The following is a 12,862-nucleotide window of genomic DNA, read 5'->3' on the forward strand; positions in this document are numbered from 1 at the left end:
TGTGTTGATCTCCTTGGTGTTGCAGTCTACAAGCTGATTGCAGTGGTGGTGTCACCTGCAGAGGGCGCCCTGCTCATTGTTCTCATGATTGCCCTCATCGTCACCTGCTGCAAGTAAGGAGGCTAAACAACTCTACACACATCTGGCATGCTGCCAGGGTAAAAGTCAATCATATCTGAATATGTAAATGCATGCACCACAGTGTGTCCATGTATTTACATATCAGATATTAACAGTTAAGGACATGAACACTACAGGGTCCTTTACTGTACCAAGCAAGCAAGTGGCAGACTTTAAAGGAATACCTCACGCAAGAAATGACTTTATTTCTTTCGTTTACCTACCCAGTGGTGTCTTTGACTCGCAGAGAATTTTCGTTTGTAAAACATTCCCTAACCGTGAATGAAGAATCCAAAAAACTTGATGAATGGAATTAATCAGAGACCCAAATTAGCAACAGCAAAACTATTTAAAGAAATCTGTCCATAAAGTCCAAAACACTGCTCATATAATGATTTAATTTCTCTTCTACCGAAGTCCGCTGAAAAAGGTTTCCAAAATATCACCAAAGAGGAAGAAAATAAAACACTTCAGGTTCAAACCGTGACACACACGAGCGAAGAATGCTCATGGGTGTGCCCATTCATTGTGTTCAATCGGAGCTCATTCACATGTACGCGAGCGCCCAGGCGCGTGCGTCTTTCGTGCATGAGCCGTTTTATTCCGGAAGTGTTTTAAAAGTGTATTTTCTTCCTCTTTGGTGATATTTCGGTCGCACACAAGCAAACATGTTGGATCACATTAAAAAAAGACAGGCTCATATTGATGACGTCGGTCTTGTAAATGTCCAAAAAGTTTTTATTATTTGATACTTTATTAACAGTTTGCAATTTGTACAGAGGTACAGTTTACAATGATTGTTAAAAGGATAACACAAAAAGCCCTTGGGGCTTGTTTCCATTGTGGTCCTGTAAAAATCTCCCTGATGTATCTTGCAGTTTGAGCCAACCTTAAACCATTGTTTCTAAAATGGGGTATATTCCACTCAGAAAGTTATTGTTTTTTGGTCTGATATCGGTTATGAACAATTAAATCTAGGAATTAACATATACGTTATGTCATTATATTTTCAATAAAAAATGTCCAATTATAATTTATATCAGCCACCTGCCAAGTTTCCAGCTGGATTGGAAGGGCTGGTGAAGGGGGCACTCAGCTGGCAAAATATATTGTAGTTTCCGCTTCCACAAAAAGTGTTTGAGAACAGCTGTGCTCGTCCTCTTGGTGCAACGCTGTAACAAACAATTAATAGCAGTTAATAAACAGCGTTGGTTTCTTTGCACTCTGACTATCATGATGAAAATCCCTGAACATGTTCTGCACGTTTCCCCAGGAAAGACAAGAATGACATCAACAAGATCATCTTCAAGAGCGGTGACCTGCAGATGTCTCCGTATGCCGAGTTCCCCAAGAGCAACCGTGTGTCCATGGAGTGGGGCAGGGAGACCATCGAGATGCAGGAGAACGGCAGCACCAAGAACCTCCTGCAGATGACCGACATCTACTACTCTGTAAGGAGAATACTTATCTAGCCACACGTCTAACAATTGATTGATTTTTCTTTATCTAAGTGTCATGCTTCCAAGGAAGCCCGGCCCATATGGACTTACAGGACACTTTTGCATTTCATTTGACATAAACAATGCACCGACATAATAATTCACAAACAATGAACAAAGGAATAACAAACTAAAACACTCAAGCTTCATACTGCATGCCTTTCCATTAAGATTATAGTATGCAGCATACGATACGATACGATACATTTTCACTGAAATCTTGCGCCACAGCAGCCCCATATATGCAACACATAATACACACAGTTGACATTACAAAAAAGAACAAATGAATTACAAGAGCAGTGATGTCCTTCATTGTTCTACTGGCCCTTGGCCAGGTTTTACATTTAGCCTCAAAATCGACTGATGAACAAAGGACTCATCATATCTGGATCGTTGTATCTCCTTTTTGAAGACAGCAACGTATATTCCCCATTCAAAACATGGCTAGTTGTTTGAAGGGATATTCCTGGCCAACCTTAGTATACTGTTATATGTAGATGCATAGTGTCTCTCAAGCCTGCCCAACTAAAATCTAGCCTCCCCTAGAAAATAAAGTAAAAGACTGAAAAACAGGCAGTGAAAAAAATCCAAAGAGAATAGTGGCCGTCGGACCTCCTCGTCCATTCACGCGGACAGGCAGCCAATCACTACCGTATCCATTCAGCAGAGCGACGTCGCCTATAGTGATGCAAATGTATGCCTTTATCTTCATGGGGTGCCAGGAGTGCCAGGTGTGGGGGTCTGTCCCATCACCTGTAGTACACACCTGGCATAAAAGGGGCTCTGAGTCTGAGAGCAGCTTGAGCCATTAAACTACAACATGAAGAGACCACCGCTGGATAATTGATTGATTGATTATACATATTGTTTTTATTAATGTTTTTCAGTTTTGTAGTCAGTGTAGTGTTGTTGTTAACTTGTTCCCCCCAAGATTTCCCCCCGACATTTTTCCCCGAGGGGGGGTAAAGAAAAAAATCTCGCCTGCCCTAAATGTAATTTCTGGGAACGCCACTGCTCTCAAGTGGTTGACCAACAATCTTTGAACAAAATGTTCTGTTGTTGCAGCATACTGTAGATATATACAGATGTTAAATAATAATAATAATAATAATACATCATACTTATATAGCGCTTTTCTGAGTACCCAAAGTCGCTTTACAAATCAACAACTTTATTAGGAGCGAAAAAGTTAAAAGGCTAAAAACATTAAGATACTGTAGATACTAGATACCGTGTAGATACCGCATTGGCCACTGCTGCTGTTCATTGGAGCGATGATATTCGTATGATTGGCTGAGGCTCGTTCAGGGCGGGGACTTTATCAAATGGATACGGTAGTTCCGTTACTGTTTAGCAATTTAGTTTTTCTTATGGCAAGGTTAGAGGAGTGTTCCTCAGTTACGATTAATGAACGATCATTTCATACACTTTTTTACACTGCCCTCATTGTTCTCTGACAAGGTCTACTCTGTACTGTCAATATCACAGGTGCAACAGTTAATCGACCTAATCGATGTAATCGATTACTTCGATCGGTTGATACATAAGACATTTTACAAAACTATCACAAAAAAAAACGTCTTCATTTCATTAATCGACATGAGCAGGATTAAGTCGGTGGGAGGTTCTTAATGTCGGTTTCGATACATTTTCGGTTAATTTCGCAGCACTACTCTGTCTCTCTCTTTCGGTTTTGTGTCTTGACAGTTCTCTCATCCTCTCCTCTCTCTCTCTCTCTCTCTCTCTCTCTCTTTCTCTCTCTCTCTCTCTCTCCCTCTCTCTCTCTCTGTGTCAGCCTGCGTTGCGTAACTCGGACCTGGAGAGGAACGGCTTGTACCCGTTCAGCGGCCTGCCGGGCTCCCGTCACTCGTGCATCTACCCCGCGCAGTGGAACCCTTCCTTCATCAGCGACGACTCCCGGCGAAGAGACTACTTCTGATCCCCCCCCCCTGCACACCACCACCACCCCCAACCTCACCCCCACCCGATCCAACACACATGGACCAATGTGCGCACGTACACACATCATTGGAGGGCCACAGTTAATCGAATGTATCGATATAATCGATTTTTTGGGGGACCTGTAAAATTATGCTTTTTGTGGTTAATCTTGCTGATTAACCACCCAGTGGTCAATCTTACTAATGGATTTAGTCGATATATATATATTTTTAATTTCTCTTCTACCGAAGTCTGCTGAAAAAGGTTACAGAAATATCACCAAAGAAGAAGAAAATATACTTCAATCGGAGAATTCTTTTTACATTTCCCATTAAGGAATACAGTTGCGTTCGGATGGCGAGCTAATGGCGAGGCCTGCCAAGTCACTGGTTTCTGCCTGCTGCTCCGCACTGCAAGTTTTGTCCTTTTGCAGTGGCTTTGTTTGCCATGCAAGGCAAGCCACGTGTAGCACATCGATTACCAACCAGTGGGGTGGGGCCCACTGGTGGGCTGCAAGGGTATATTATTGCAAGTGGGCCCCCAAATAATTGGCAAACACTACGATTTTAATGATGATATAACATTAAAAAAAAGAAAATCTTTAAGATACCCAAACTTAAACTAGGAACTTAAAGTATTCTATGTTAGTTCTATTGATCTATACCGGAACACAATCGATCATCATTAAAATTATCATTATCATTAAAACAAAAATGCTCTGAAAATGCACGCGGCCCACCCATCTGGCCACTTCACAGTGTTAACACATTGACTGCCAAGGACGTAATATTATGTCATCTCAAATCCAACGCTTGACTGCCAATGACGTCAGATTTATAAGAAATATATTTATCTCGGATTTCTTTTTGTTTTTGTTTGTTTATATCCACGTTGAAAAAAAAATCTGTGGATCGTCAAAATCTGGTCAAAATAAGGTAAAACCGCTAGCAGTGGCGGATTAATTAATTAATTAATACCTGGCAATTAAGTGGTCAGATGGGTGGGCGCCGCGAACGCTTTGAAGATTTACAAGTGGGCCCTGATCCAGAAAAGGTTGGGAGCCGCTGGTGTGCTGCATGCAACTTTGTGTTGCATTTGACAGATGATGCTGTTGCAGCATCTGTCCAGCTGGACTGCTATGCGCTGAGGATGTGTGTGTGCGTGTGCGTGTGCGTGTGCGTGTGCGTGTGTGTGTGTGTGCGTGTGCGTGTGCAATGCATGTGCGTAAGCGTGTTTGAATACTAATATGTGCGTTCCACTGCTGTGATTTGAATGTAGATTCATATTTTGTGCGTTCACTAAGACTTTGTTCGGACTGTAGTCAAATCAGTTTTTTTTCCTGATTTATTTCTCAAGTGTGATCTTTAGGACTGACTGTCCACACTGTTATTTTGCAAGCGATCAGATCAGATTTGGCATTCAGACATTGTCGACCTATCTGCATTGGTTGCTGAAATCAGATTTTGAATTAAGCAATATTACACAAGAGGGCGTGCTCACGGAACTCGGCCCCGCCTCGTTCCTGACCGCATCACTGTCGTGCCAATAATCACGATAATATTACACCCTCAAGTGTTTTATACAACAGTTACAATCAAAATAAAACATATACAAATGTATTCATATTGTGGGGCATTTCGCTCTCAAAATAACAACCTTTCTGCAAGTGTTAACTCTCTGTTATCCTGGAAATACATGGGGTCTGAGTCCCTGTTTACTCAGCCAGTCCAGACCCAACATTGAGATGGCTGTGCACTAGACAACGGTTTCCAAACTGAACACACAGAGAAACAAAACTTAGCTGTTGGCTCAATCTCACTGTAATGAATATATTTGATAGATTTAGCTACTACCAATATTGATTTTGTCGACTAAAACTAAGACGAAAAATGTTTGTCGACTACGTACCTTTTTTCACTGACGAAAACAAAATAAAAACTAAGCTATGATGACTAAAACTATGACTAAATATATTGACAATTTCATCAACAAATAAAAACTAGACTAAAATGTTAGGGAGGGACTATAGTGGAGAAGAGATCCATGTGCGGGTGTCACAGACCGAAAATAGCTGATCTACAAGTGAGCTTGTAGATGAGCTATTTTCGGCATGCAGATAAGTTAAAATCTGCCATTATGATGCCATCACGGCCTGCCAAAAATACATTATAGTCGACTAAAATCCTATGATATTTAGTAAACTAAAACTAAACTAAAACTAAAACATTTCAGAAGACTAAAATATGACTAAAACTAAACTTTTTCAAAAGACTGATGAAAACGAAATCCAAATTTGCTGTCAAAATCAACACTATTACGTCTGCAAACTTCCCATGCAAACTGCTGGCCTACCCCGTCCGATCAGCACAGCTGATTTTTATATTTTGATTAGGTGTGCTGTCATGCTCATTTGAGCACGGGTAGAGATCCTATTTCAACCAGTCAGATTGCTTGGTCGGAACTACCTGTTGTATAATCGTATTTTGAACCACCTAGAAATGTGTTTCAAATCTGATAAGCAAGAATCGTGTGGGTTTGCTGTTCAGACTTGATAGAAAACAATATGATTCCAATCTGGAAAGTCCAGATGGGCTGTCAGTGTGAACATAGCCTAATAAAACATGGATAGCAGAGGGTATTGCTGGAATATGAGCGCAGTGCTTCCCATAATGGTATAGCTCAAGGCCCAAAAGAGATATAGTACATTATGAATGAACCCCTATAAAGCCCTATTTTATAGTGAAAATAACGTTTTTAAAATGATAATAAAGACAATTGTAGAAAACGTAAAAAACTATATTTCTCGTAACCACTGTAAATGTCAGGATGTAGCCTACTAAATGTGTCTCAGTGCCAAAATGTTAGAACATATTGAATGTCTTTTCTGATCTCACAGCTGTTAATTTATTCCCTTTGTAGCATAATGGATGTCTCACACATTCTGTACACACTGAGTTACAGAGCAAGGAGGGCAAAAAACTAATACTTTTAAAGGTGTGTGTGTGTGTGTGTGTGTGTGTGTGTGTGTGTGTGTGTGTGTGTGTGTGTGTGTGTGTGTGTGTGTGTGTGTGTGTGTGTGTGTGTGTGTGTGTGTGCGTGCGTGCGCGTGTGTTGTGTGTGATTGCATGTGATTGCATGTGTGTGATTCAACTAAATAAATGTAAAAGTATCAGATCTCATTGAGCGATTGTATGTAAAGATGTATCATAATTAGTTTGCTACTTTTTTAGATGGAATATCATTTTATGTAACTATTCCTTTTGTATATTAATGCTGTGTTTATTCTGACGTTTTAGTCAGCCATGCTTATTTAAATAAAAGTCTTGCACTGCAGTCTGGTCTCCATTCCAACGTGTGTGTGTGTGTGTGTGTGTGTGTGTGTGTGTGTGTGTGTGTGTGTGTGTGTGTGTGTGTGTGTGTGTGTGTGTGTGTGTGTGTGTGTGTGTGTGTGTGTGTGTGTGTGTGTGTGTGTGTGTGTGTGTGTGTGTGTGTGTGTGTGTGTGTGTGCAGCCTGATCGCCAGAGAATTAGTATACATTGCACGGATCCAGTGCACGTCATTCCGTGCATAGTCGCCTAGAAATTCCGTGCATATGTACGGCGAGTCCCACGGTGGGCGTAACCAGTCGCAACCCGGAAAAACCCGGAAGCAGAGCAGTCCCCACAACAAAATTTACGATTCTGTGCCTATCGGTACATAACTCAAACCAGCCAATGAGGAAAAAGTGTTGAGAAGTGTCGAGAAGTGATGACTAGGTACAGGTCTGTTTTTTCAAGCCACCCTGTAAAAACAATTCATGCAGGTATTTAAATTACAGCCCCAAAGACGGTATACGTATTTATTCTACATTGTAACAAGCACCAATGTCCTTCCCTGATTTACTTTTAGTACTTGGAGATAGTACTCTATGGTGACCAGACGTCCTGGTTTGGCCAGGATTGTCGAAAATAGTCTACCTACCTGTACAAGCTCACAAGTCACAATGCGCTTATCGTATCTATGGGAACCTGTGACGAAGAGATGACATTGCAGTAATGACTAATTTGGTCCTTAACAGGCAGGTCACAGCAACACACATCTCAGTTTGTAACAGTGATATAAGCATATTATAGAGTATTATAGAGAAGACACTAGTATTTGTATTCATGGCGACCAGCTATGAAGAGAGAAAACGAGACAATGGTCCCGAGAGCATGGAGCCTGATGGCATCATCGAGAGCAACTGGGACAATATCGTGGACAGTTTTGATGACATGAACCTCCACGAGGATCTGCTCAGGGGAATCTACGCCTACGGTTTTGAGAAGCCCTCCGCTATCCAGCAGAGAGCCATCATCCCCTGCATCAGGGGTCATGATGTGATCGCCCAAGCCCAGTCTGGGACGGGGAAGACGGCTACCTTCGCCATCTCCATCCTGCAGCAACTCGATCTGAGGCTCAGCGGCACTCAGGCCCTGGTCCTGGCCCCCACCAGGGAGCTGGCTCAGCAGATCCAGAAGGTTATACTGGCGCTGGGCGACTACATGGGCGCCACCTGCCACGTCTGCATCGGAGGGACCAACGTCCGCAACGAGGCGACGAAGCTCCAAGCCGAGGCCCCGCACATCGTGGTGGGAACCCCCGGGCGCGTAGCGGACATGCTCAACCGCAAGTTCCTCAACTCGAGGGACATCAAGATGTTCGTGCTGGACGAGGCGGACGAGATGCTAAAGCTGGACCAGCGAAGCTTCAAAACGCTCATCCACGAGATCTTCAAGAAGCTGGAGGGCAACACGCAAGTGGTGCTGCTGTCTGCCACCATGCCGGCGGACGTCCTGGAGGTCACCAAGAAGTTCATGCGCCTTCCCGTGCGCATCCTGGTCAAGAACGACGAGCTGACCCTGGAGGGAATCCGCCAGTTCTACATCAACGTGGAGAAGGAGGAGTGGAAGCTGGACACGCTGTGTGACCTGTACGAGACTCTGACCATCACCCAGGCCGTCATCTTCATCAACACCCGGAAGAAGGTGGACTGGCTGACCGAGAAGATGCACGCCAAGGACTTCACCATCTCCGCCCTGCACGGGGACATGGAGCAGAGGGAGAGAGACATGATTATGAAGGAGTTCCGCTCCGGTTCCACCAGAGTCCTCATCACCACGGACCTTCTGGCCAGAGGGATCGACGTGCAGCAGGTGTCCCTGGTCATCAACTATGACCTGCCCACCAAGAGGGAGAACTACATCCACAGGATCGGCCGCGGCGGTCGTTTCGGCAGGAAGGGGGTGGCCATCAACCTGGTGACAGAGGACGACAAGCGCACCCTGCGAGACATTGAGACATACTACAACACCAAAGTGGAGGAGATGCCCATGGATGTGGCCGACCTCATCTAAAGAAGATTTGGCCCTGTATTTTCTCTACCCCGCTGGTTTTAATTTCAAGGACCCTCAGTTTGATATGCATTAGGCCAGTGGGCCCAATTTTTGTTAAATCTTTGAGACCCCAGTCTACAAGATTCTCATTGTTAATTTAATTTCTGAGAGTGTACAAATTGTACCAAATGGATACAGGTACACTCAGAATTACAGACCCATAAGGGTCCATTTGGACCTCCTGGTGGTCCCCGGAGCCGATGTTGAGAACCAGTGTTCTACCCCGACCCCCTTTTCGTTCAATTGCGTGCCCGATCCGCATCCCCCCGATAGTATAAAATACACAAACGTGAATATGGTGGGCCAATAGGAAAAAATACAAATTAATCAATAAATATTAAAAATGTAGCAATAATAATAATAGTAATAATAAACTAATCCAAAATAACTCTCAGCAGGTAGCATTGAGGTAAAACACAATGGTCAAACTATTTTTTGTTTATTTTCCTTCTAGTGCAGTGGTTCTCAAACTTTTGTCAAGGATCCCTAAATTTAAAAAGATATATATATTTGGCCACGGACCCCCACCTGAAATGATTCTGTACCAGGGACCCCCCCAAGAACATGTGTTATGTTTAAATAACTATTCCAAAGCCTTCACATTTTTTGAAGATAGCAGATCTACAAGTCGATCTGCTATTTTCAAATAGCCAATATACTGTATATAGAGTTACAGTGGTTAAACTAAAAGCTTGCTATTTTAGAACCACTGTTCTAGTGGATTCCCCTTTGGTTATATAATACTTGTTGTCAGAGTACTTAGTGCAGTACCCATTATCTACTTGCAGGCCAGTCAATGACATCAGTACTATGACGTCATATTGATGTCATCAGGGAACTCCATATATGGGCAGACAGACACACAGACAGAGATTCATAGACCAACTTCCCACTTGGGTCCTCCGCAATATGCACGCTGTGTTTGAACACGCAGAGATTTGATTGATTGATTGATTGAATACTTTATTAACAGTTTGCAAATTATACAGAGGTATACAATGATAGTTAAAAGGATAGCACAAAAAGCCCTAGGGGCTTGTTTCCATTGTGGTCCTGTGTATTCAATTCATTAAGACATTTAAAGACATACAATAATAAACCAGACATAATCAACACTAGTAGCAATGAACGTAGGCCTATACTGTATGTACAGTGGTGCTAAGCTTAGAGTGCTTTTCTAGGACCAGTTACAAATTGCAGACAGGTGCTCTTTAATGGCGGTTTTGAAGGAGGGTAAGGAGTCACACTTTGTGATGTTTGTTGGAAAGGCATTCCACATTTTGGTGGTATAGCAGTAGAAGGAATTTGACCCCATGTTTGTGCCAAATCTGGGTTGTGTGAGATCAGTGGAGCTCTATCTGGTGTTGTGCCTGCAGTGTGAGTCTTTTACGTTATTGAAGTAGTCTGACAGGTACATGGGTAGGCTATCCCTGTTTCCTTGCGTATCTTGAAGACCAGGCCCAATTTGCGTAATTTATGGAAGGATTTCTGTACAACCGCCGGTGCAACCAACTGCAGATAGACGGAAACACACACACGCGTGCGTGCGCACACACACACACACACACACACACACACACACACACACACACACACACACACAGACACACACTGAATGGAGGAGCCATGCAATACAGTCCCTGGGCTGTATTTCTCAAAAAAAGCACCAAATGTCACCAAATGTCATTTACACATGATTTTTGTCATCCTGAAAAACACAATGTAATGACACTAGGAAGGGTTTAGGATATAATCCACTTGTTTGGAGAAACAAATAACAATAGCCTTTTTTTTGTTAATTAATTGATGTGACTGACTGTGTTTGGGGCAAAAGGCCTCTGGGGCATTTTGACCCTTTAGTTCTATTTTGTTTTAAATACTTACACTTTAGCTATACTGTAGTTTATAAAAGTGGCTAGCTAAATGGTTAGTTTATTGGCTAACTAATTTAACTAACGGCATCTATTTCAAATTTTAGAAGCTTTAAGTATTCCGACATTACGTGATGCAATAAAAGATCAGTTTGCATAAGATTTTAAGTAAAATGTATACATCTACAGGTGATGTGGGCTGAACCAAAACAGCAAGGTGGGGATATTAATGTCAGTAACTTAGAGGTTTTAAAGACTGCTTTAAATGGCCAATATAACAGAAATAAACTATTATTTCAATGTTAATGTGGAATCAAAATTAATTTGGGTCAGATGTCCTATGGGGTGCTTTTTTCCCCAGAGTGCATGGGGCCTTCTGCCCCCTCTATATACTGACTGTATATTGAATCAGTATTGAATGTTGCATCAACTGTCTGGGGTGCACACAAAAGTCAGAGTAGACATTAAAATCACCCCAAAAGCGTTTAAAATGAAATACTCCTTTAAGTATTCTTAAAAGTGTGTACTTGTGAATACTGAAGTATTTTTAAAAGCAAGTACTCCAGTACTTCAACTAAAGTATACATTTCATTGAACAACCTTCACTTGTAGTGGAGTAATATTTGACCAGAAGTAGGCCTACCTATACTGTGACTCAAGCACTGGGGTTGAGTACGTCCACAACTAGATAGCCCCAATAACAAACTGTCAATTATAGAGTAAAAATGCAATTTACAATATTTCCAGTAGAGGGCGATGCTTATTAGCTCAAAGGTTCAGTAAAACTGGGATTGTGACAGTAGTGTCCCATTGAACCATTGTAAGAAACATCTGTAAATGAATCCTGTTGAATGATGCACAAATACTACTCCCTGGATGAACATGGCCTACTTCACTCCAGTCCCTGCTTAATGAAAGGCATCTGGGGACTGGGGAAAAAAAGATCTAATGGCATAAGACTGTTCTACATGGTCAAGATCTACTTACTAGGTCTTGGTTCTCAAACTTTTTCATGTCAAGGACCCCCAAAATAATATTTGGCCTCAGGCCCCTCATCTGAAAATAGTTTGTGCTATAGCAGGTACCCCCCATAAAAGATTTGTCAAAAATATTACAACAACAAAACAAAAACAAAGCTTGCTGTGAGCTTGGATTGGCTATTTTCAAATAGCTAATGTATATGGGGCTAAAGTGGTGAAACTGATCTGATTCTGATGCTATAACTGATTTTACTTGGATTTTGCCCCTGGAACCCCCTCAAGTTTAACTTTACTGGAGCTTACAGGAGTCGATCAAATATTCTTTAGGTCAGATGAGCTTTCTGCTCTAATCCACATATATGCACATATACTGGTTTGCACAAAAGGTGCACAAAAGGTGCACAAAAGCTTGCAGTGAGCTGTGATATTGTATATGCTAATTTTGAATAGCCAACACTAAAATCTAAAATGACACGATGCTTTCCCGGTTTTAATGGATAAGAGTGGATAAATAAAGGAGGAAAAAAGGAACCCAGTCACTTAGGACTGGGATCGTCTCATGATGAAAATAGCAGATCTAAAAGCTTATAGATCTGCCATTTTAAAATGAGCATATCTTACCTGTCGGGCAGAAACCTTGTCTCTATAATTCAACTTTTTATTGATTGATTGAATATTTTATTAGGCAAAAAATGTAAAACAGCACAGTTACATTTAAAATACTTTGTCTAACAGGTCCGTTCATAAAAGTCCTTGCGGACTTGTTTCCAATGAGGGCCTTGGTATTATGTTTTAGTTTTTAACCCCCTTACTTCGTCGTTTGACAAAGTCACGCAAAAGTAGTAAAAATCTTCAACACAATACATTGTGAGCTTGCAGATCTTCTATTTTTGCTACTTTTGAAGAATGTTGAAAGTGTTGAAATGTTGAAAGCAGCAGTTAAAACCCATTGGCTGTGACTGGCGTCCAAAGTTTGCGCAAAGGACCCATCCTCCTATTATTAAATTTAGCTGTCTGGACTGAATCTTTTTCTG

The 12,862-nt window shown here is 41.8% G+C and overlaps 2 protein-coding genes across 3 annotated transcripts in view; both read left to right on the forward strand.

Moving 5' to 3' along the window:
- The window catches only part of heg1 (heart development protein with EGF-like domains 1), a 30,655-nt gene extending 23,759 nt beyond the window's left edge, over nucleotides 1–6,896 (forward strand). For both annotated transcript variants that reach the window (XM_080412943.1, XM_080412944.1), the window contains exons 16-18: nucleotides 26–113; nucleotides 1,394–1,571; nucleotides 3,418–6,896. In XM_080412943.1, the coding sequence (XP_080269069.1) occupies nucleotides 26–113; nucleotides 1,394–1,571; nucleotides 3,418–3,561 (410 nt within the window). In that variant the 3' untranslated portion in view covers nucleotides 3,562–6,896. The remainder of the gene's footprint in view (nucleotides 1–25; nucleotides 114–1,393; nucleotides 1,572–3,417) is intronic.
- An 812-nt stretch (nucleotides 6,897–7,708) lies between these two features.
- LOC308106113 (eukaryotic initiation factor 4A-I-like) lies at nucleotides 7,709–8,989 on the forward strand (the record flags this gene model as incomplete). The annotated part of the gene is made up of 1 exon (XM_080457148.1): nucleotides 7,709–8,989. The coding sequence occupies one exon, from the start codon at nucleotides 7,709–7,711 to the stop codon at nucleotides 8,936–8,938; it is 1,230 nt and encodes a 409-aa protein (XP_080313274.1). The 3' UTR covers nucleotides 8,939–8,989.
- Between the last annotated feature and the right edge of the window lie 3,873 nt (nucleotides 8,990–12,862).

The sequence above is a fragment of the Gymnoscopelus braueri genome (assembly GCF_963280865.1).
Source record: "Gymnoscopelus braueri genome assembly, chromosome: 18".
In the NCBI taxonomy this organism is placed as follows: domain Eukaryota; kingdom Metazoa; phylum Chordata; class Actinopteri; order Myctophiformes; family Myctophidae; genus Gymnoscopelus; species Gymnoscopelus braueri.